This window comes from Copadichromis virginalis, linkage group LG7 (genome assembly GCF_057382275.1).
Source record: "Copadichromis virginalis isolate Kocher_CV1m ecotype Utaka linkage group LG7, C_Virginalis_male_GT1.1, whole genome shotgun sequence".
NCBI lineage: Eukaryota > Metazoa > Chordata > Actinopteri > Cichliformes > Cichlidae > Copadichromis > Copadichromis virginalis.
In genome coordinates, this window is record NC_140624.1 from 2,171,554 (window position 1) to 2,193,014 (window position 21,461).

Below are 21,461 nucleotides of genomic sequence, written 5' to 3' on the forward strand. Positions count from 1 at the left end.
CGCTGGTACTGGTTCCAAGGCCCCGCCTCTGCCATCTCTCTCTGAAGGGACACTGCATCCAAGTTCAAGCATCCATGAGATGCACGACACCTCACATTTTGCAGCCCTACAGGATTCAGACGCTCCACTGCGGAGACACCGTACACGGTACTGCATCCAACACATGAGCTGTGGTTCTTTTAATCTGCAGCAGATCCAAAGGAGGAGTAGGACCAGAACCCGTTTTGGTTTTGTGACTATGCATGCATGACTGGATCAACAGGTTCATACACATTTGCAGAAACTGCTTGAAATTCTGGTGGGATGAGTGCATATTGTCCCAGGTTCATCATCATCATCACTGATGCAGTTAAAGTCGCTGCTGACTGACAAACTAATGTCCTGATCAGGAGACAGACACACAGCTGAAAAGGAACACAGGCCTGGGAAATAGTGAGCTGATGTGGTGTCACACCCTTTAAAGCAGACGTTTATTGAACAGAGGTTGTGCAACAGACATTTGAGGTACATGATATGAGTTATAGAGGAGGGGGAGCGGGCGATTTGAAGGGAAATCTGCACCATTGAAACTTCCAGAAAATGTATGACTGGATGCCACAGGTCAGCTCGAGCCATTATTCTGCGGGAGTTCCAGTGGTGCACACACAATATCTTTAGACCAAAACACACGTTTCTCACATACAGAATCGATATTTAATGACATTCATAGTGATTGTGGTTATATAAAGCAAGAACTGTACTTTGGCCATCATAGGAATGCTGTTTTTGCCCCTCGCTTGCACACAGTCAGATGTAGCACCAACACGGACAGTAGTGAACATGCTCGAACTATCTGCGGTACAAAATCCTCAAAGAAGCTGTTGCAACGTCACGGCGCTCCCCCTCCAAAAGAGTCCAAGTGGAAGCCTTGCATATTTCCGGTTTCCCCATCTCACCGAGCGAGTCGTTTTCCAACTAAAACAGCAACAGAACACGTCGTTCTTTTCTTTCCCCTCCGTTTCAGGCTCCCTAACTGCAGAGGTATAGCTGATGAATTTTGCGTTTTTTTAAAATCCAGTAATCTTGAGGTATCGGAAATACCACTGATGGGCAGAATGTGACTGAAGAAGGAGAGCAAAAATAGATAAAGGGGAAAACGAGACATGCTATCTAAGCAAACGGTCAAACTGTACAATGAACATTTCCAGTCGAATACTCGTTTCATGTTCTTCTATCACCATCTACTTCGGTTTCTGAATGTATCTCTTAAGCAGTAAAATAATTATATTATAATACAAATGTTTATAAAATAGCAGCACACTCAAGTGACACATCACAACTAAGTAATGTTATTTTTTTGTATAAATGAAACAAATTCATAGCTTTTAGCAGCGCAAAAAATACAATAAAATATTGACACTTTTTTTTTTTTTGTCGATGTCTTCAGTCCTCCTCTGTCCTCTCTTCACTTTGGAATACAGTATCTCTAAGTCTTAGAAAAACCCTTTGTGGGTCTGGTCGCCCCGTAAAATATTATCAAACACAAATTGACAAAGGTGGTCTCAAAATAGAACATATGCAACAACATATTGCAGGAGGAATCACAAGTTTGGGAGAGAGCTTACGTCAGGAAAACAGGCAAAATAAAGGGGTCATACCAAATATTCAGATGGGGGACGATTTGGCAAACGGGTCATGAAATCGCTCAGTTTTACTGAAAATCATCCGATCCCCACATTCACACTCAGCAAAGTTACACATGGTCATGGAAAAACAATAAAAAGAAGTCAAAGACACCTTGCTGTGACAAAGCCACGTGACCAAACAAAACAAAATCAGCCGTCTCGCTTTGTTCTGCTGTCTGCCTGGCAGATGAATCCCCTTGCTAATGATTCGAAGCAGCAAAGCTCACCGGGGAAATGTGTTCACTGACAGACAACTGGCCTGGACGGGCGCTACGGAAGCCAGCACCATAAACAGAAACAAACATAAAGGAAAGAAAACAACAACAAAACAACAACTGACCAACCACTGCGACACAAATTCTTTTTTAAACACAGGCGTTGCTTTATCTTAACATTGCAAACCTCATGGCCCTTTAAAGAACATGTGCAAACCTGGATGTTCAGACCACCCTTGCTGGTAGCGCCCTGCCTCCCTGGCTGTGATGCAGATAAATAGAAAGAAAAATTCAAGTAAAAACAAAATCATTTCTTGACATTGTAAAAGAAAATCGACTCGAGCCCACAGATCAGAAAGCTGTGTGAATTCATGCTCTTATTTGTTCAGGATCAACTTGCAATTTGCGTGACTGGGAATGTTGTTTCTTTGTTTCTTTGTTTGGAATGTGCTTATGCGGAAAGTCGCAGGAAGCCTTTTTTCAATTTGACTCCTCCTTTAAAGGCAAACGACTGATGTTGGGAAACCAGCCCTTCAAAGTAAACCAAAGAAAAGGCTAATGAGGAAAAAAAATGAAACATCTGTTCACCTCCAATCACCGTCCATTTCAATTTAATCATCTCCTGGGGAGCATGTTTGCAAAGTGCTTTGCCATTAAAATCATACAGGGGTGTTGAAAACAACCCTATGCGGTACTCCAGATGAGCTTTGACAGTTATTGTCATCCTCTACCCCTCCCCCAACCCCCCCGCCCCAAAAGATTCCCCAACGCGTGACCTGGCAGCGTACGGTCTTACTTCCTCGTGTCATTTCCACGTAAACGGAAAACCAGGAACATCTTTGTGTGTCGTTGTAGGCATCCGTTACTGACGCAGCCACGGATACCAATTTTATTGTTCGTCATCTTCCAGCCACTGGCTGTACAAAGCCCACGTCTCCCACACAGCAGCAAACTTCTGCACCACTAAAAACTAAAACCGTCTCTGTCCCGCCACCCGGTGCTGTGCCTCTCCCTCAGCCTGCGCTCGTCTCGCTCTGCGCTCACCGACACAGAAGAACGAAACTTTCCTCAAGACTCTCCTGCTCTCACATGTGCCACGCATGCTGTGCACGTTCCATCCAGACACAAGAAACGCCTCATCGCAAAGCGCGACGAACGTGCGATATTTCGTTATCGGAACGGCAGTAATGAACAAACGGCTCGCATAACCTCCGAGAAAGATAACGGCCTCTGTCGTCTCACTCGTGGTCCACGCACACAGGTTTATTGTTGGAGAACAACGAATCACGACACACTGTTAATGCACGACGGCAGCGACGTAGCGTAGATGCCCAGTTCTACGGATGGAGAAAGTATATGTAGCCTCGGCTCGCTCCGCTGTCTTTAAATACACAACTGTAAGCCTGCGACTTTATTCAAGTGCCTTTCGCTGTAGAATCACTGTTAACATAGACACGCACACACTCAGACACGCACACACAAAAACACGCTTGCATCCACAAACTGACACGCACAAGCAGCCAGACAAAAGGAGCTTATTGATCTCTACTATTAATTTCAAAAGACGTCCAATGATAATAATAATAATAACAATTACTAATACTACTGATAATTATCATCATCCCGGGTCTTCCCTGATAATGCGATCCACCCACTTTCGGCAAATAGTCTCACGGCTTCCTCAGTCGCACACTCAGCACACAACAGTCGAGGAGCTCGTTCAGCGGCTCAAACGTAACGGTGACAGTACTCGTAACGCAACGATAGAGAAGCCCCAGGGTGATCCCGCAATTTCCAAATAGTTTCCGTCTCAGCCTCATTATCAATCTATAGTTAGAATATAACTTAAAAGATCATACTATACAATCAGGCAGAATGCAAATATGATTGGCTTCCCTTCTGGATATCCAAGGCATCACAGAGCTTCATCTCGGATCAAATTTGATGCATTTATGCTATAACGTCATCGAAAATCTATTCTGCGAGCAGGTGTTTTCGACTTGTAGAACAGAAAATCTACACACAAAAAAAAACTAGCAAGCATTGCTGTCTTTTGTTTTTAACATTTTTACATTTTGTTCTTTTTTTCTGCTTTTAAGAAAATTGAGTTTTTTTTGTTGGTTTCTATTTTTGTTTTTGTAAATCCTGTGCAATGATGCCCTCTGGTGGTTCACAAGTTGACATCGCGGACGTCTGTCGGGGTGGAGGACTGATCCAGCTCGTCCAGGCCTTTCCCACTCGGGCCTCTCTGAGTTTGCTGCTGTTGCTGTTGCTGCTGCCGTCCTTCGCGTAGGCTGCTCACCAACACGCGCTCGATTTGCTCCTGGCACTCTTTTAGAACATCCTGCAATGCAAAAGACAATCGAGAGGTTACATCAATCTTTTTAAATCTGCAGTCAAGGAAGTGCGTTTTTCCTGCTTCTTCATCAACTCAGAGTTCCAGTTTGGTACGATCGGGCACATTCAAAGCGAGACTTTATCATGAAACTAAAGAGCAAACCAATTCTGTTACTTACAATTTAAACTTAGAAGTTAAACCTTTGAATTTTCTATCAAGCATGTAACACAAATGTTATGCCCTATAATATCAATCTGCTGTTCAGAAAGTGCTTCGGCCACGATGACGGCGTCTCGCTGTGATTTTAAATGACAGCTGACTTTCGAGTTGCTGCTTCCAAAAGACCACAGACATGGGCCAGACCCAAGCATTACATCAGCCCACCGGGGTTGTGCAGCGAATACCATCACTATCGTCCTCATGTAGCCTACGCACATGCACCGGCATGCACACGCACACTCGCATGCATACCTCTGCCCTCCCCCATCCAGCCACCCACCACCTCTGCTGTTCCCCAAAACACACAAAACCCAAACAGGAGTCGTCTTGACAACGGCGGCTGAAAACACAGGTAGTATTAAAGCTATGTTAATTACATCCACCTCCTGTGGGAACACAAAGGTGGTGCTTTTTTAACGAGAGCCAGTCTGTGCGCCCGCCTGCCTGCAGGGGATCCATCTGAGACCCAGCCGCATCGACTTACACCATCAAAGGCCACCAAGGAAAACTGAGAATCCACCTGGGAGACAAACTCCTCAACAGCACCAAGGCCTCTTATCCTTCCCCGGGAGACAGTGCTACAGTGCAGCGCAGTAAGACGGGGGTAGGAAGGGGGGGTTGGTGTAAAAGAGTGCTGAATGGGCTGTTAGCGTCAGAGAAAGGTCGAACTGTTTTAAGGAGGGTCATTAAATACCTAAAGTACCTCAAAGGATCTTTAGTCCCAGGAGCTCAAACTAATTATCAGATTTAAAATGATGACATATGAAATCAAAAAAATCTGTGTTGCTGCAAAACAACAACAGTGAAGCATAAGGTGCAGGTGACCAACCATTAATAACGCACATGAAGAAGATGCCAAGTGTACTTTGCAGAGCTGATTGACTGAGAAACTGGCCTGAGAACAAAATGCTGTCCCTAACAGAGAGCTAACACTGCCCTCTGGTGGTAAAACACTTCAAAAACAACTGAAGCCGTGCTGCTTCCTTTTAGCTCTGTGCACGCACATGCATGCATGACCTGCGCCTTATAGCACGAGACGTCAGTGGGAATCATGACTGAAAAGACGGGTGAAAATGTACCGCTTGTGGAGCGCTGAGACATTCTTTAGAAATTTACAGCTAATTTAAACCTGATGGCCTCAGTCCAGCCCGTTACAGCCTCTGGTGCAGCGGAGCCTCCATGAAATAGGAACCGGGCCCTCACTCATGTCAGAGTTGCTCTCAGGGAGCTGTGGCTAAAGGTCACAATGTCAAAGGTCAAACAGCACAACACATAACAGAAGGAAGAGGATTTATATACTATGTGAAAAAAGAAGCCATTACAAGGCCACTACCAAAATACTAAGTGAGAGCTCCCCTGACGTCTTAATTCTAACAGTTTTTGACTGATCTGGGCTGCACGCCTCTGGGCAAACACTTTCCTCAGCATTGGCTTTGACATGGAGGAAACCCCACCAGAGTCTGTCCCTTAATCTTCTCCAGAGGGTGGCCACTAATGTGGGGGTGTGTTCATGCACACATGCAAAGTCTTCCCACCAACATGTGCCTCATTGGTCATAAAATCTCAATTCCTGTGAGAAAATGGACTCAAACGCCGAACATGTAAAGGAACTGCCTGTGTCCTACCGCAAGAATGCACGCCTTCATTTCTTAAAAGACATTCCCCCCCCGTCTGCGCTGCTCTTTAGAGCGGCAGTTCGGATCCCTCGCCAAGCCCCGTGGGCTTTGAGAACCTTTAATGACTTCAGTGTGCGACTACTGGAAACACCGATGCTGTTTCCACAGAAGCTGTAGGTACTCGGACAATGAAGGGGCCAACAGCGCTGAATAAATTCACCACGGGACACAGCGTTGCACTTAAGCATCTTGCTTTGCAGCCTCAAACCGGAAAACACATGACCACCTCTGATCCTTTCTTGTAGTCATAGTCCTCCCTCTGCCCACCCCAAACATGCATCATACTGCAACAGCCTGTCAGTCTGACAAATCGTGGCATGCACTGTATCCCTGGGCGGCCTTTGTGACACTGGCAGCGGGAGGAAGTCGTGCAGACAGACAAAACCAAAAGGAAGAAATGTGTGAAGCGTGGAATGTGTTTTAACTGCTGACTGTACCACACAAGACAGTGTTGGCTACTCTGGGAGGATTTGGTGGTCAGACAGCTGAAACACACACACAGGCAGGGACGCACTACGAATCTCAGGGAATCTGAAAACAAAATATCCCGGGGCTGACGCTGGAAATAAGAAGTCACCACATGACTTGAATTTCCACAAGTTACAATAGAAATGTGACCTTTCCCTTTCTTTAGCCCGCATGCCTGAAACACCACAAGTGATGCCACAGGCTGTGCTAATAGATATAATCCGTCATAATAAATGCATCTTTTATTACAAGCATTTTGTCCCCAGGAAATAACTGTGATTAAAAAAAGAGGAAGAAAAACAAAGGGAGCAATGGGAAAATGTGTTTCCGGTGTCTTAGCATGTGACCCCGGCTGAAAAAGATGAATGAAAGACTGAGAGAAAACAAATCTGGGAAGCGGTGCTCTTAAACCCTCTCCTGCCGCCGTTTCCTGTTTTAATCAATGAAGAGTAAACCGAACTCTTACATTTCTGCTCATCTCACACACAAACACACACACAGCCCGTCTGCTCGCCCCACAAGGCCACACCAGGTGTTTGCGAGGCAACACGCATTCCTGCAATGGCCCAAAGATGGTGACTTGGCCCTATCGCATTTCCACTGGAAAACCGCAGCTTCTGGATACCACACATGCCAGCGGGGTACCAGGGGGTGGCGTCGGCCACGGCGCTGTTGGCAGCAGCAGCTGCAGCGGTTGGCGAAACTCGGCCTTCATATTTCGCCTGGCTCTTTGGCCGAGCGGCTACGAGTCGCTGCTCGCCGAGCCGCTGTGCCAAAATCACACGGGGTATGTTACGCGTACTCTTTTAGACTCGTACCACCTCGCTGGTGTCTGAAGTCTAAATGAAGGTAGGGTCGCTGCTAAAATGACACAGCATTTCCTCTTTCACCAAAGCCTGCACGCTGAGACTGACAAAGGGCGTAAATAGGACTGACGCCACTTATTAATACTGACAGGTAATTCTGGGCAGTGAGATTTTTTGCTGGTGTTGCACGTGGTGCACGAGCCTGATGCGAGGATCTCAGGAAAATCTTTTAATACCCTAAGCTTTGCTTGGCAGTTCATACTAAAGCCCTATATGTTGAATTAGGACGGGCGCCTTGTGCTTTTTCTCCCGTGTTTACCGCGAGCCGTGGCTTGTCTGAATCCAGGAATGTAAGGAGTTGATCGCTGAGACACAGCGCCACTTAATTCCCCGGAGTCTAAGACCTAGCAGCCTAAAACACACCGAGGCCCTGTGCTGCTGAGGCCAACTATTTGTTTTTCCTCAGCTGCTGAGCGAGACTTCACACAGCTCGCACCAGAGGGAGCCATGCTCTCCAGCAGCGCTGCATTATGGACCATAGGAGGAGACAAGAGAGGCCCGATTGTCGCGAGGGAGGCATAACACCCCCTCGGTGTCCTTTTCACACTTCAACAGCTTTCTTCCACCTCCTCCTCCCCCTCTGCCTCCTTTTCAGGCAGAATTTAACATGCCACGGCCGATGCTCGGGATCTGTGTCGTGCCCCCTGTGCACTCTGCACACAGTTTAGAGTAAGTCTGCCATTACCAACCAAAAGACGTTTTCATCACGTTAGGTATTAGCAGCACTCCTGGCAAGGTGGTGGTTGTGGACCTGTGCTCGACAGCTTACCCTCCGGGGACTAAAGAAGAAGAACTTCACAGGTTACGCTTCTGCCCAGCTACTTGTCTTAGCAGCGAACTACAGACAGACAAAATCCTCTCTGGTGTATGATGAAAGCCAGGAATCTCAGAGCTAGCAGGGGCCCTGCCTGTGTTTGGACGTAGCTTATCCTCTGGTGCAACATTCACTGTACCAGGCAGCCGCACAACAGCTTCACCGGCCTTCCTGTCAGTTACAGAGCGATTTAGAGGAGCCTTTACACGAGGCAGCTGCTGGACTGACAAATATCGATCATTTCTTTAAATGTAGACATTTTAGCTCAGTCTCGTGCTCATTTTTATTAAAATTGGCAGTAAATCTCCCCTAAAATATGCCTGTGTGAAGCCAAAACTCAGTGACATTTCAACTTTTGTCTGTTGCGCACACAGCCCCAACAAACATGTGGCATTTCTTAACTTGCCATGTGCTTTCCAACAGAGTAGCATGTTTGGTCGGGCAAAAAAACAACCCAGTTACTTGAGAAAAGCAAAACCTGTTTGTTTCAGTGGTAATAAGATAACTTAAATGTGTCACTTCACTAGAAATGTCTACTAAAGACTTCCAAAAGTAAGCTTCCAGTGCAGGAAACAGCTGATTAAGCACTGAATCATAGTTACTGTAACACTTGTACTCTGATAACCAGATAACATGTAACCGATGTCTGCAGAGTCACTAATATTTAGTCATACTGATTAAAATATTACTCAGCAACAAATCCCCTACATTCCAGATGTAAGTATTACCTCTTAGCGCTGGAACACGCTGCATATTTAAATCGATCGAGCTACAGTGATAGGTAAACTTACCACTTCTGTGTTTGTAATCTTTGCCAGCAGGTCCGTCAGACTGTCACCCCACTGTGACTGGTCGGCTGAATCGAGCTGCAGGCCGCAGATCGCTGCCCCCACACTTCCTGTAGCGATCATGGATGGAGGGTACATGGCGAATCTGAAATCTGTTAGAGGAATAAAAACGTTTGAGTTAAATGTGAGTTTGTTAGTCTGAAGCACGAGCGTATGAAGTCAGGAAGCACAATCTTTGGTCAGGTGGGTGCATGTATTTACCACTGGTTTCTTTACTGCACGTTTCAGTTCGCAGGGTACAGATACGGTATGATTTAGTAATCTAGCAGTCAGCTAATAAATACTCCTTCTATTGCACCGGCTATGAACGCTGGGCTCGCTAATGACCAGGGGCCTGGATAATGAGGGTTCACTGGGCTTGTAAAGGAGCTGAAAAGCAACCACCCTCACCCCGATGCAGTCCCCCTTTCCCCAGCCCGGCCCCTTTTCTTCCATCTCCTGAGTAAATCGTGTGCTCGCTGAAAAAAGCCCCATAGCGCTTGGAAAAGAAGGAATAAAGAGGCTCAGTGCCTTTGCCAATGCGCACTGCTGTAGGTCCTTTTTCCACGTGTGGTCACAGGCGTGCGTCTCAAAGACCAATAACCTTGTTAGCTCCCCTCGCTGTCATTCATAATGCAAATGAGACAGCTTGTGAACGGGCCAGAAGCCCGAAAAGGCAACTGGCATACAGTGAGACAGACAGACAGGGAGAGGTTTTCTCTTCATGCACGCACACACACACACACACGCACGCACGCACACACACACACACACACGCGCACACACACACACACACACGCACGCACGCACGCACGCACACACACACACACACACACGCACGCACGCACGCACGCACGCACGCACGCACGCACGCACGCACACACACCCTTCTGCATTCTCTCTTTATGTCTTGCTCAACTTCTACCTTTCTTCTTGGGTAACACATGGCCCGCTTGGACGGCCGGTGAATGGCACACATGCCGCCGTCTTTGTTGCTACAACAGGCAGCGGTTTGCATTGGCGGCCCTCCTATCTTTTAGCATATTAATGGAGTGGCGGGCCTATGAGAGGGAAGGCAGAAGAGTGTGACTCCATTGTCCAGAGTCATCACCTCATTTCACCCAAATGAGGGACGCGGCATCCATCCTCTCGCCACCGATTCCAATTCAGCTAGACAGGCTGCACAAAGACCCTGGCTGGACTTGAGGACAGGGGCTTGACAGGGGGGGAGGAAGACGAAGAGGGCAGCGATGGACGGTGCGGTGACGAGGCAAGCAGGAGAAAAGAGGGGAAGGTCGCAGGCGTGGTGGGAGGAGGGGGAGCTAGACGACTCTGCTGCACATCGCTCTCGAGTCTGCGTCCAGACCCTTGTGAAGTTTTGGAAGAAGAAAAGACTTGCCCTCCAGTGACCCTCACCTCCTGCCTCCCATCCAACCCCCCACCCCCAATCCCTCCCTGCAAGTATTTCTCTGTTCCTGGGCCACCTCTGGGTTAGAGGAGTGAGCAATGGGGGCATAGAAACAGCCTGCACATTAACATATTGCTATATTCAATTGCAAAGCAAACCGCGTGCGATGGCTCTGAAGGAGATTTTTCTTCCTTCTTCTTTTTTTTATTTGGAATCAAAGAGGTAGGCCCTTTGATAGCTGCAGAGGCAGCCTCTCACTGCCTTTTTAACATGCACAGCCAGGCGCTTTCTCATCTTGTGGGCTCAGTGTTGACAAATAAATGAACTTATTATACACCCCTGTGTTAGCCGCTGGGCCTCTGCCAAGGGGGCGATTTATTAAAGGCTACCTCGAGCCAAGAGGAAAGAGCGCACAAAGCCCCCCGGCATTACATCACTGCTGTAAGAGCACAACTTTCTATAGAGGGCTGAGACGACAAAGGCATACAAGGATTTACTGTAAGTGTGCAGCGAGCGCAGAGCGACAGGCAACAGACACCTCAGCGACACAGGCGAGAAACAATGCGCCGATGCCTGCGTGCTTTCAGATGCAGACACACACTGACCCCCCCCACACACGCACGGCACAGATGTTGGTTTGTGGGAGAGCTGAGTGGCAGGCAGTGGGCAGCAAGCTGATTTTTCGCACTCAAGACAAGACAGGTCTGTAGCAGAACAAGGACGTGCGCGTGCAGCCGATGCGGGCTGACACTCGGGCCTGGTGGCTGCTGCATGTGGGGGGAAGAATGGCTGTATTTTAGGAGGCCCTCATTGATATTCATGTTGAGGATAAACAGTGTATGTAGCTGAGTGGGGACGCCTGCGATGGAAAGCTCCCTGTGAGCAGCGGCTGGCTGGCCCGGCCTGCACGCCTCTCAGCCCCTTCAATGGCCCTTTCTCCTCCCTGTGCCCCCTCGTCTCCATTCCTCCCTGTTCCTACCCCATGAAACTTCATCCTCGGGCCACCGGTCGCACATTCTCCTGCCCTACATGGCCCGCTCCATCTGGGTGGCTGCAACGCACACCACGCACATTAAAATTGTAAATTAATTAAAGTTGGAAAGTTGAACAACAGCCAAAGAAAAAGACGGATTTACCCTGACCTCTCTTTCCACAGCGATAAATCAGCTTCTTGTATTCTATACATGTAGCGCTTATTGAACGTGTTTATTAAGGGAGCGCCGTTACGAGGACGCGGGGTTTGGTTGACTGATTAAGGTTAAAAGCAAACATCTCTTTAGGACTGGCATGACAGTATGTTTCACCACTAACGCAACACAGACCGTCAGCCAACACGACCTTCTCAGAAGACAATCCACCTACCGCGGCTGGCCGAGGCCCACACGCCGGCTTTTTTCCACAAATGCCAAACTAACAAACAACAACTTGATATTTCTGTCATTTCCATTGCTTCCTGTCTGGCTGTCACTCTGGAAACAAACTAAAAAACCCAAACCTGTGAGAGTTGCACGCTCTTGCTCAGAATTGTGTGTTAATTGTAAGCTGCCCTTTTAGCCTCTCGCTATCACATCCTGTGTCACAGCTGCAGTCTTGAGTAACATCAGTGTTGAGATGGTCGAGTTGAGTGTTGAGGAGCGTACAGATTTTTCTCCCGAACACAGTTACAGTTTAGATTAAATCGACTAAGCTTCATTCAAAAATCTCGGGCTATTCGTCCCTTTCAGATGACATCGTGTGGACTATTGTAATTCAGTGTCTGTACCCAATATACTGTCATGCTGCTCCATCGTTACCTCACCAATCACCACGAATTCCCTGCTCATTGTTAAAGAACGAATAAACAATCTGTAAACACGATGTCGGCTGTGCCTGACAGACAAACTGAGGCACAGCCGGCACCATGCACCGCTCTCCTCTCACAGAAGCATCGCGTCGGCGCCGACAGGCCACAAAGTGACGCTCAGCCACAGGTCAGACGTTTAGCTGACCTCAGTGGCCGCTCACATCAGCTTCTATGCATCTACTCGGCAACTGTCATAACATGACACGCCATTTAAGTCGCATTAGCGTGCCAACAGGTGTAGCACATCTGCAAGCTGCTTTGTAACCCACCCCCTTTGCCTGCTGTGTCTTCATCAGTCTCATCTGATGTGATCAATGTGAGCGATTCTTGTTTTTCCGTCCGAATAGCAAAAACAATCTTCCGTTTAGTGTATCGCTCCTGCAACAACCTCAAAGTGCTGTCGCAGTAGTTTTGATTAGATCCTACAGTTATATTTCCCTGTTCACGTCCTGCTTTTGAAATAAAGAACTAAATCCCAATGACAGCATTTAAAGGCCGTATCAAGTAGCCTTTAAAGAGGAAGACAAAAATGAGGGGACGGTGTGCTGAGAAAAATGTTGAGTCAAACTATCTGGAACCAAAGCATTTACTTTAGTACAAATATTAGTCTTTGTGGTTAACATGACGTCCGAGAAAAACACGGAAGATTTTGATTTCTAAACCTTTTTGCTGGGATAATTGTAGCAGCCGAAGCAAAATGTCTGCGATCTCCGGTGTGACTCAACCAGCCGCAGGATTTATACTGTGGTGCTGATTAAACAGCGAGGTGAAGAGGAGAACTCAGGACGTGCCACTCGATGATTCACCCTGTGTGTCACGTTACTGGGCACATACTGTCAGGAAGCCTTTTCCTGCTTCATCTGTTGACAATGCAGGCAGACCGGACATGATTCCTCACATCAGCGGAGCGTGCAGGGAAAGGATAATTCGCTGGAGAAGGTGGCTAATTTGTTCGGGTTCTGACTCATCAAACACGGAGGGGATTTTATGTAAACAAACACCAGCAAAGCTCTTTTCATTGAACACATCTGAGATGAATCATCCATCTTTACAATGCTGAGCCCAGGCTGGAGGGGATTCTCCGTGCCACGGCCGCTTGGAGTCGAAGCTACAAGGAGCATTCCTGCCTCTGGACTAGAGAGACTTAACAGGCGAAACAAAAGAAAGAGGGCTTGTGAATCAAGCTGCGACATTTGAGCTGTCGCCGATTTAAAGACGCAGCTCATAGAACCCAGAAAAGGCCAAAGAGGCCGAAAGCTGCCGGTTTCCAGAAAGCTAAATTGAAACATTCCCAACATGGAGGTTGGGAATAAAATAAACGGAATAATACCAAAGTTACACTGCAGTTGAAAGTAAGCACGGCTTCAGTTCCCTCGTGTTTGTCAGCTAGTGAATCATTAGTTGTCCTGATAAACTAACCAGTTAATCATCAAGTCCCTTCATACGTAGTTGAAAGACACTTCCACATACCAGCAATAAGTGATCAAATACTATTCGGAGACAAAAGAACGAGCGCTCATTACTTGGATCCCAACTTGTAGCGAAATCTGCATTGTGTCGAGTCTCTCTTGGACAGCGCTGCTGGCCCGGATCCAGAGATTTCTTTTGATCAGCTTCTGTGACCATTGTCACCATTCCATGCATACCATTACAGAAAAAATGCACCCTGCCAATATGGCAAGAAGATGGGGCTCAATGACCGCAGCAGACAGGTTGGGCTGCATCTGTCTGCCCCACGCACCCCGTCCATTCTCCCACTTTAACTCGGGTGAATAAGAATAGAAGAGGAAGCTCAGAGTGCTCGGTGTCTGTGTCTAGGAACGGAGGTTCATAATCTCCCTTAATGAGCTTGTTTCTGGGCTATTATCCGGCAGCCTGCCTGAGGGAAACGCTGGCGTTTCCTATCAAGTGGCCCTGCAGCGCTGACCCTCACACGGCTCTGCATATGAAATGTAAGGGCCAAGCCTTTTGTCTCCTTTCTCCCAGTCTCTAGCTGAGCCCCTGAGCCATTTGCATAGTCCTGAATGGACCAGCCAATGTTATTAATTAATACAGAGCCAGCCTGCGCCACCTGACAAAATCCCACCGAGTGGCCCGAACGGAACTGTTTCATCAAAAGAGAGGAGCCATTAGGAACGAGAGGCCTTATTCTCCTCTCGAGAACAGAGAGCCGTGGTTTTACGCGTGGTTTCTTTTCCCGTAAAGGGACAGCGGCGGTGGGACCGAGGCCACAGGTGACCCCGCTGTCGACCGGCTCGTAAACCTAAATCCTCCCGAGAGAGAAATCCTCCTGCGCCTTTACCTTCTCAACTCTGCTCAGAGGACGTCTTCGAGGAGGATTCTCACCAGATAACCCGAAGATTTACAGCTGGCAATGTTTCACAAACGGGTCTCGTATTCCCAGAGATCCTCCGATGCACCAAACCGTTGACTCACTCGTGCTGAATCTTTCCTCATTTTGCCCTCACTTCGTGCTTGCCTGGATACGGAGCGTGTACACAAATAAACGGCCGATGACGGTCCAGAGCGATCTCCACAGCGAGGCTCTCCTAGAGTACAGTGTCAGGAGGACGATTCTCGTAAATTTATTTCCACTGCCTCATTGAAGCAATTACGGACAAAGTGCGCGCCGAGTCTTTCGCAACGTTGCTTGGGGAATAGGTCCGATCCCTGACACGCTGTCATTCCAAACATTAATCCTCTGGCAAAAATACGGGGTGAGACAGGAAAAAAGTGAGATATGAGAAAACTGAGGGAACCGGACTGAGGACACAGGGGAAGTATTAAAAAATGAAGCGTCATCTCAGACTCTGCTGTCTGTATTGAATCCATTGCACAATCGGTGCAGGAGATCGCCTCATGCTGCGATTGTCACGTATCTATTCATCTAACTGTGTACACTCCTCCCAATGTTGTCAGCAGAAGGAGGTGTTTCCCATGTGTGTGTGTGGGGGGGTGTTAGTTAGCATTCCTATTTGTGACCTGCAGAGAAAATGAAGCAGCTGCTGGTCGCTGACCAGTTTGTGGGGGGCAAAGAGCATTATTAAGGATGACTTGTGCGGTTATCCAAAGTAAACGTTCGCACAAAGTCCTCGAGCGTGCCCAGAAGCAGTGGAAGAAGGTGCTCGTGGCCCCGCCTGCTTTGTAGCTCTGATCGTGGTGACCTGAGGGAAATCTGCCCTATTGCAAACGCCATCATGTCCTCCAGCAGCGGGGCGTGGAGGCGTGTGAAGTTAAGAGAGAGAACGTAGGAAATTTGAAAACATGACATGCCTCAGATTTGGCAGCACAAAAACAATACCCTCCTCTGGCTCTGACTCCCCTCACCCCTCTTGCATCTTTCCCACTTTGACCTCACTCTCCCTTCATATCATGTTGAGGCTCTCGTTCCTTCCATCCCTCCCTGCATGTTTGATCTTACGGGAACCATTCAGCTCAAGTGTAAAAAGACAATGGTCTGCCTGCCTCCACCCTTGTCCGTTTGTCTTTTCGACCCCCTCAATCAGGCTTTGAAGCGTTACTTCAGAGGCTGCTGGGAGAAGACAGACGATGGATGTCAGACCTGAGAGGCTGACACTTTTACGACTAATGCTTTTCTTAGGAAGAATATTTTCTCACTGAAGGTAAGGCTAGCTGTGACTGGCCCATAACAGATCTCCAAAGAAGACTTGGACACGGCCCTGAAAGAAGAAACGGCAAAGACAACACTACAAAGTATGCTAGCGTAAGCCATTAGTGCTTGGTTTGATTTGGCACAGACGACAGAAAAAGGATCGAGGAAAAGATACGGTCATCTTTGGACTCAATTCGTCCAGACTGGCTCAGCGATTCATTGCAGGGAATCGAATCGAACGTTTCCTACCTGTGGCGCAGAGGGCGATGAAGGTCTGGACGTGTTTCCGAATAAGTGCCAGCTTATCCTCGGGCAGCGGCAGCCTTCTCACGATGTGCTCGATGAAATCGTTCGGTGTTACTGCTGCCAGGTTCCACTTCAACTTCCCCAGGACCACCAGTTCCCATTCCTAGAGAGAGCGAGTAGAAAAGGGATGGCGGAAAAACAACTTCAGCTGCAGCTCTGCACTTTTATTGTTTAGCCAGGTGCGCTTGAGCCAAAAGTGTGTTAATGTGACATACACGGCGAGCATCTGGAGGTTAAGTGTTATTGTTATTAGTCTCTGCTCGGCTGGGCCTGGGACAGAGAATCACCAGCAGTGCCACCAACCCAGGTGACCCGGCATCACTGTCTCCCTCCCTGTTGGTGTCTGGCATGTGGGGACTTTCCTAAAGAGGCCCATCAGAGGCTCTGCTGTGTGAGCGCAGAGTGAACACGGATAAGCAGCCTATGTCTGCTGAGCACAGTCAGCATTAAGTATGTCATCTCTTATCGCAATATATCAATCAGAATCCTATTTATGCACTGCAGCACTTAGTTACTATATTTTTCCACATGAAGTGTCTTGAGGAAAGACTGAAACTCCGTTTGATTAATCAGCATCTGAGTCTTTCATTTAGATCTCACAGCAGGATGTGCTGACACGTGCTCATCCATCTGCACGTCTGTAACACGGGGTGAGGATACTAGGTGTGGCGTTCTCTTTTCTGAGACTGCATTGTTACTTTCACTTCCTAGAGGAGGAGGTGATTAACGAAAGAGCTGGTGACTAATTTGGGAAAAAATGTCAGCGGTTTGGTTCCGCACTGCAGCCTTGTGACTGGGAGGATGGATGTTCTTCATTTTCCCTTTAAGAAGGAGAGACCACATGGACTCGGTCATGAGACAATTCAATATGGCCGCCCCTACTAGCAGCATGCATTGTCCCAATCAAAGTGACCTTTGTCAGTCATGTCATGCTTTGCTATCTTGCTGATGTTTGAGAGACTGAGAAACAGGACATGTTCCTGATGAAATCTGGAGTTTCATAAAGTGAAAGCCGTCTTCTTCTGGCTACAGCAACGTTTTTGTCTGATCATTAGCAGCCTCCTGCTATTAAAAGGCGTTTTCCATCCATGACAGTACGCAACACCAAAGCCTATAGCAATAGCTGCGACAAACCTTGCAACACATGCTTTATGCTGACAAGGGTGGCAATCTGGTATCACCCACTTCCTTCTGCTTACTGCCTTCCTCTGGTCACACCTTCTTCGTAAAATTGTGGTTCTCTTTACAAGAAGTTCTTACTAAAGATGAGGACAAAAAAACGATCACATGCCCCGAGCAGCTGATCTGTTTCCTGTATCTGCGTGTCAGCCAAAATACTGCCTTATACAGAAACACAGAAAGGAGGCCTCAGCAAACCAGTTCAAGGACTGAGGGCTTCGTCTGCAGTCTGAACATGAAGGTATCAGAGACGGTTTTTTGTCAAGTGCAGCACTGCATGCAGATGATACGAGTTTCCAGCCACAGCAGCGCATTTTGCTTTTCTTTTCAAAATAAGCTGTTTGAAACTGGAACTTTAACACGCTGGCTCGGAGTCGGAACCTTCATTAAACAAATGAAATTGTCATTCCAGAAAATTACGGGAAAGCAACAAATCAACAGCAGCTCGTCTGGGGCTTGAATGTGCTGCAGCGGCAGTCTGCTCAGTGGGTAGAGCCGCCAGTCAGGCAGCGAGGCAGGCCTGCAACCATCAGCCCCGTCTGAATCATAATATGTGGCCTCTTTCACAACATGGGTGGGATTGGCTGTTGTTTACTGAGGAATGTTTATGTAGCGCCACAGAGCAGGAGGGAAAATACTTATCTGATGTGAAACTGACTTAATTAATTGGTTTGCCAGCACAACAGAGCTTATATTCATTAAACAGGACACAGAATGGTGACTTTTTCTGTACTGTGGGTTTCATGTGCAGTTAGAATCAGAAACAGTGACTCGTGACCTCACGTCAGCAATGTGTGCATCCACAGTTATTTTTGGACACCAGCTAAACTGTAAAAGGCAAACTTGAATTTCTCCGTCTCTCCCTCTCTAGCTCACAGGAACAGAGAACTTTGGCTCCAGTTCAATATGACCTCGCTGATCTGTGAAAAATATCTACCAGCAGATGGCGATGGAGACCACCGCACAGGCTGGAAGGTTACTGTAAAGCCTTGAGGGTCTTATACAGTAAAGAGAGCCCTTGTAGAACAATCCTGCGCTGAGCTCCTTCCTGCGCCTTTCATGTCTAAAGCCTGGACAACCGATTCAGTGAAATGGGGACAGTGTCGAGTATACCTCACATTTGAAACCTTTAAAGAAGGAAATACTCGAGAACAAATCCCGGCTTCCAAACCTGCTCTGATGAAGAAGAAGTTATGTAATATGTTTAACCAGCTGATGGTGACAATGTGAGTCTGCAGATGTGTTACTGCAAACTGCGTGAAACACGTAGAACTGTCGCTTACCAGCAGCTCTTGTGGTCTGATGGAGTTATCTGTGTAGATGCACAGCTTCTCTGCAGTTAATGGACGAGTCTCTTTCAATTTGGATGCAAGAAACATGCACACTGCTCCCAGCAGCTGCAGGTTACACTTTTTGGTGGGTACCACTGCTAGAAATCTGTCTAAGTAGTTCATGGCCAAGGGAAAAACTTCTTCCTCGCACTTCTGCTCCTCACAAACCTATAAGGAGACAGCACACAAGGCGACAACGTTGACGACACGTGACTTCTTTTTCAGCGCTTGAAACGTATAGAAAACTTTTGTGAAATAACGAAACAAAAGAGTGATCACATAAGAGCACATTTAAAATCAATGACACACATAGTTGGGGCTCAGCCAAGAATTTGCGCCCAGCCCAGATCTGTTGCGACATCACAAAATAATTCGAAAGAAATTATTTCACAAAGACTGAAATAACTTTAAGACACATACTCTCAATAGACTCGCATTCCTGCAGTTCATTCACTAAGAAATGAATTCAAGTCACAATCAGCCGAGCCAAAAAAACACCAGGAAAGCGCAGCACACGGAAACACACTTTTTTTAAAACAGTCGTCATATTTTCATAAAATATTTAAAAATAGAAATAAATTATCTGGAGCGACTTTCTTCACACCATAATGTTCAGCAGACTCTTCCACATCATATCCGACAATTCCTATCCGTATCCATGCGCGATAAATATCAAGAAAATGTCAAAATAAGAGGCAAGTCGCAAGCGGCTGGTGTGGCGTGCCTCACCGCCGAGCCGATATAATTATTTCAAAAATTAATTAAAAATCTCCAGTGCGTCAGATTCTGACAATATTTACATGAAAATAAAGAGGAAAGACTGCAGATTGTTTAGAGAAGGCTGTTGACCGGAAATATTTGACGGATCGTCAACAAATGAACAGAAATCTTCGGCAAGTCACTGGAGACCAAAAGAAGCGATAAGGCCCTCGCCCTTCCCGACATTTAAATAGATATCTAAAGCGATCGCAACGCTTTTTGTGATCGAGTCTGTATTTGGTGGACACCTAAGACCCTCTTCTGTCATTACCGACGGTTTTTACGCGCTGTTACTTTGCTTTTGACACTGTAAATCCTCTTAAAAGCACTCCTATAAAAACCAACATGGCGATACAGCGCAAGTCAGCATTGAATTGGGGGAGTGCATACGTGTGCATGAAAAATATTCAGCCTATCTAAAATAATAACATCAAATAATCAACGGGCAACATGTGCAGACACCATGTGAGGCAGATAAAGGAAATCCTCCGGTGCCACAGATGGCACAGCTGCCACTTTCGTAAACGCAGCGATCGGACTTTAAAAATGGAAAGAAATTGCGTTAAACGGCACCGACGAATAATATAAGGAAATAGCAGTCGGAAATATGAGTCGTATGCCATATGTGCTCCTCGGAATATTTCAACCATTGCTCGATAAAGAAATGAAACAAATCGAGAGGCTTTAAAGTCGAGCACGGAAATAATATGTCTTGTCAGCACTCGGTGTTTCGCTATACCTCCAACATCCAAGTGGCCACCATTCTCCTCATGAACGGCTGAATATCTTTCTGGACGCCTTTGAAATAAGAATATTGGGGTAAAAACCTCTCCTCTATAGTCAACAAGCGCTGCAGGACTCTGTCATCGCACAGCAGATTCGGATCGGGACGAGCTCGTATGATGGTGTCCATTTCGAGGCAGAGCAGCTCCATGGTGCTGGTGTTTTCACTGAAGTTAAAAAGTAGGATTTCGCTTTCGGAGACGTCAAAGGCGTGTTGCAGAGCGAAAATGCAAAAAGATGGCAGGAAAAGTCTTTTAGAGGCATAAAAAGCGAGACTGCAGGGGCTCCGTAAGAGTAGTCCTGCCTCTCCTTGTTGAGAACTTTTTCCTCTCTCCCCACAGCTCGCCTCTACTTTCGCTGCCTAAGATCAGGCGCATTTAGCCTGCCCTGCGTCCGCCACTGACGCAACTGCATTACTTCTGTATAGACACAACAAGCTGCATTCCAGTCTCTCTTTCTACTGCCCTGCTGTGAAAGACAACTTTCACCAAACTTGATGCATTTTAGATGCAGATGCACAGCAGTGTAGGGGCAAGCACAGAATAACACCATCCAACTATGGCCACGTTATTTTACTAACTGGGGTTCAAATAAGGCAATTAGAGTTATTCCTGTGGCTGCGTTAAAGCGTTTAGCCTACTGACAGTGCATTCAGGTACAGTCCTTGCGTGCATTTTTATTGGGGGGCTTCTTGTTGATGCTGGTGCCTGATGAACTTATGATGATCGTTACAAAATCAGGATATAGAATTGTTACAATATGTTCATTGTTGCTTTATTATTGCACATATTTTCAGCATCAAAAGGCTCCCAGAAGTCAGCTTTAGTTGATAAAGTGCTTCAAGAGCCCTCTTGTGAAAATAATTTGTATATTAGCTCAGATTACGGAGCCAATGAGAGAACTAATTTATTGATGTCTGCCACTTTTTTCATTGCATTGCACTGGACTCGGTGAACCTTGGTGCAGATGTGATGCATGTAGATACTGTAGGCAAGCAGCCATAAATACAAGTTAGCACTTAAAGATGCACGCGCACGCACACGCGCGCGCGTCCGCATAGACGTCAAACCCGCCAGCGCACATAGACGGACACACATCATCTTATACTTTTTTTAATAGCCGCCACAAAGCTGCTTGTGGTTTATGAGATAA

At 47.0% G+C, this 21,461-nt stretch overlaps 1 protein-coding gene across 2 annotated transcripts; it reads right to left on the bottom strand.

Annotated features, from left to right (window-relative positions):
- Positions 1-443: 443 nt before the first annotated feature.
- Positions 444-20,724, bottom strand: ccnd2a (cyclin D2, a). Of its 2 annotated transcripts, none has more exons than XM_085461173.1 (5): positions 20,266-20,724; positions 18,720-18,935; positions 16,201-16,360; positions 9,052-9,200; positions 444-4,223 (listed from the first exon to the last, which is right to left on the bottom strand). In XM_085461173.1, exons 1-5 carry the CDS (start codon positions 20,458-20,460, stop codon positions 4,050-4,052), a joined length of 894 nt encoding a protein of 297 aa, XP_085317299.1. In that variant the 5' UTR covers positions 20,461-20,724; the 3' UTR covers positions 444-4,049. The 2 variants fall into 2 exon arrangements, with proteins under 2 accessions (XP_085317299.1, XP_085317300.1); XM_085461174.1 differs by lacking the exon at positions 20,266-20,724 and adding an exon at positions 19,372-19,983.
- Positions 20,725-21,461: the final 737 nt, after the last annotated feature.

Excerpts from the sequence above, each read along its gene's own strand:
- ccnd2a (XM_085461173.1), bottom strand. The coding sequence starts at position 20,460 with ATGGAGCTGCTCTGCCTCGAAATGGACACCATCATACGAGCTCGTCCC. Across the intron at positions 16,361-18,719 it reads TCAGACCACAAGAGCTGCTG|GAATGGGAACTGGTGGTCCT; the intron begins GTAAGCGACAGT and ends CGCTCTCTCTAG. Across the intron at positions 9,201-16,200 it reads CATCGCCCTCTGCGCCACAG|ATTTCAGATTCGCCATGTAC; the intron begins GTAGGAAACGTT and ends TTCCTCTAACAG.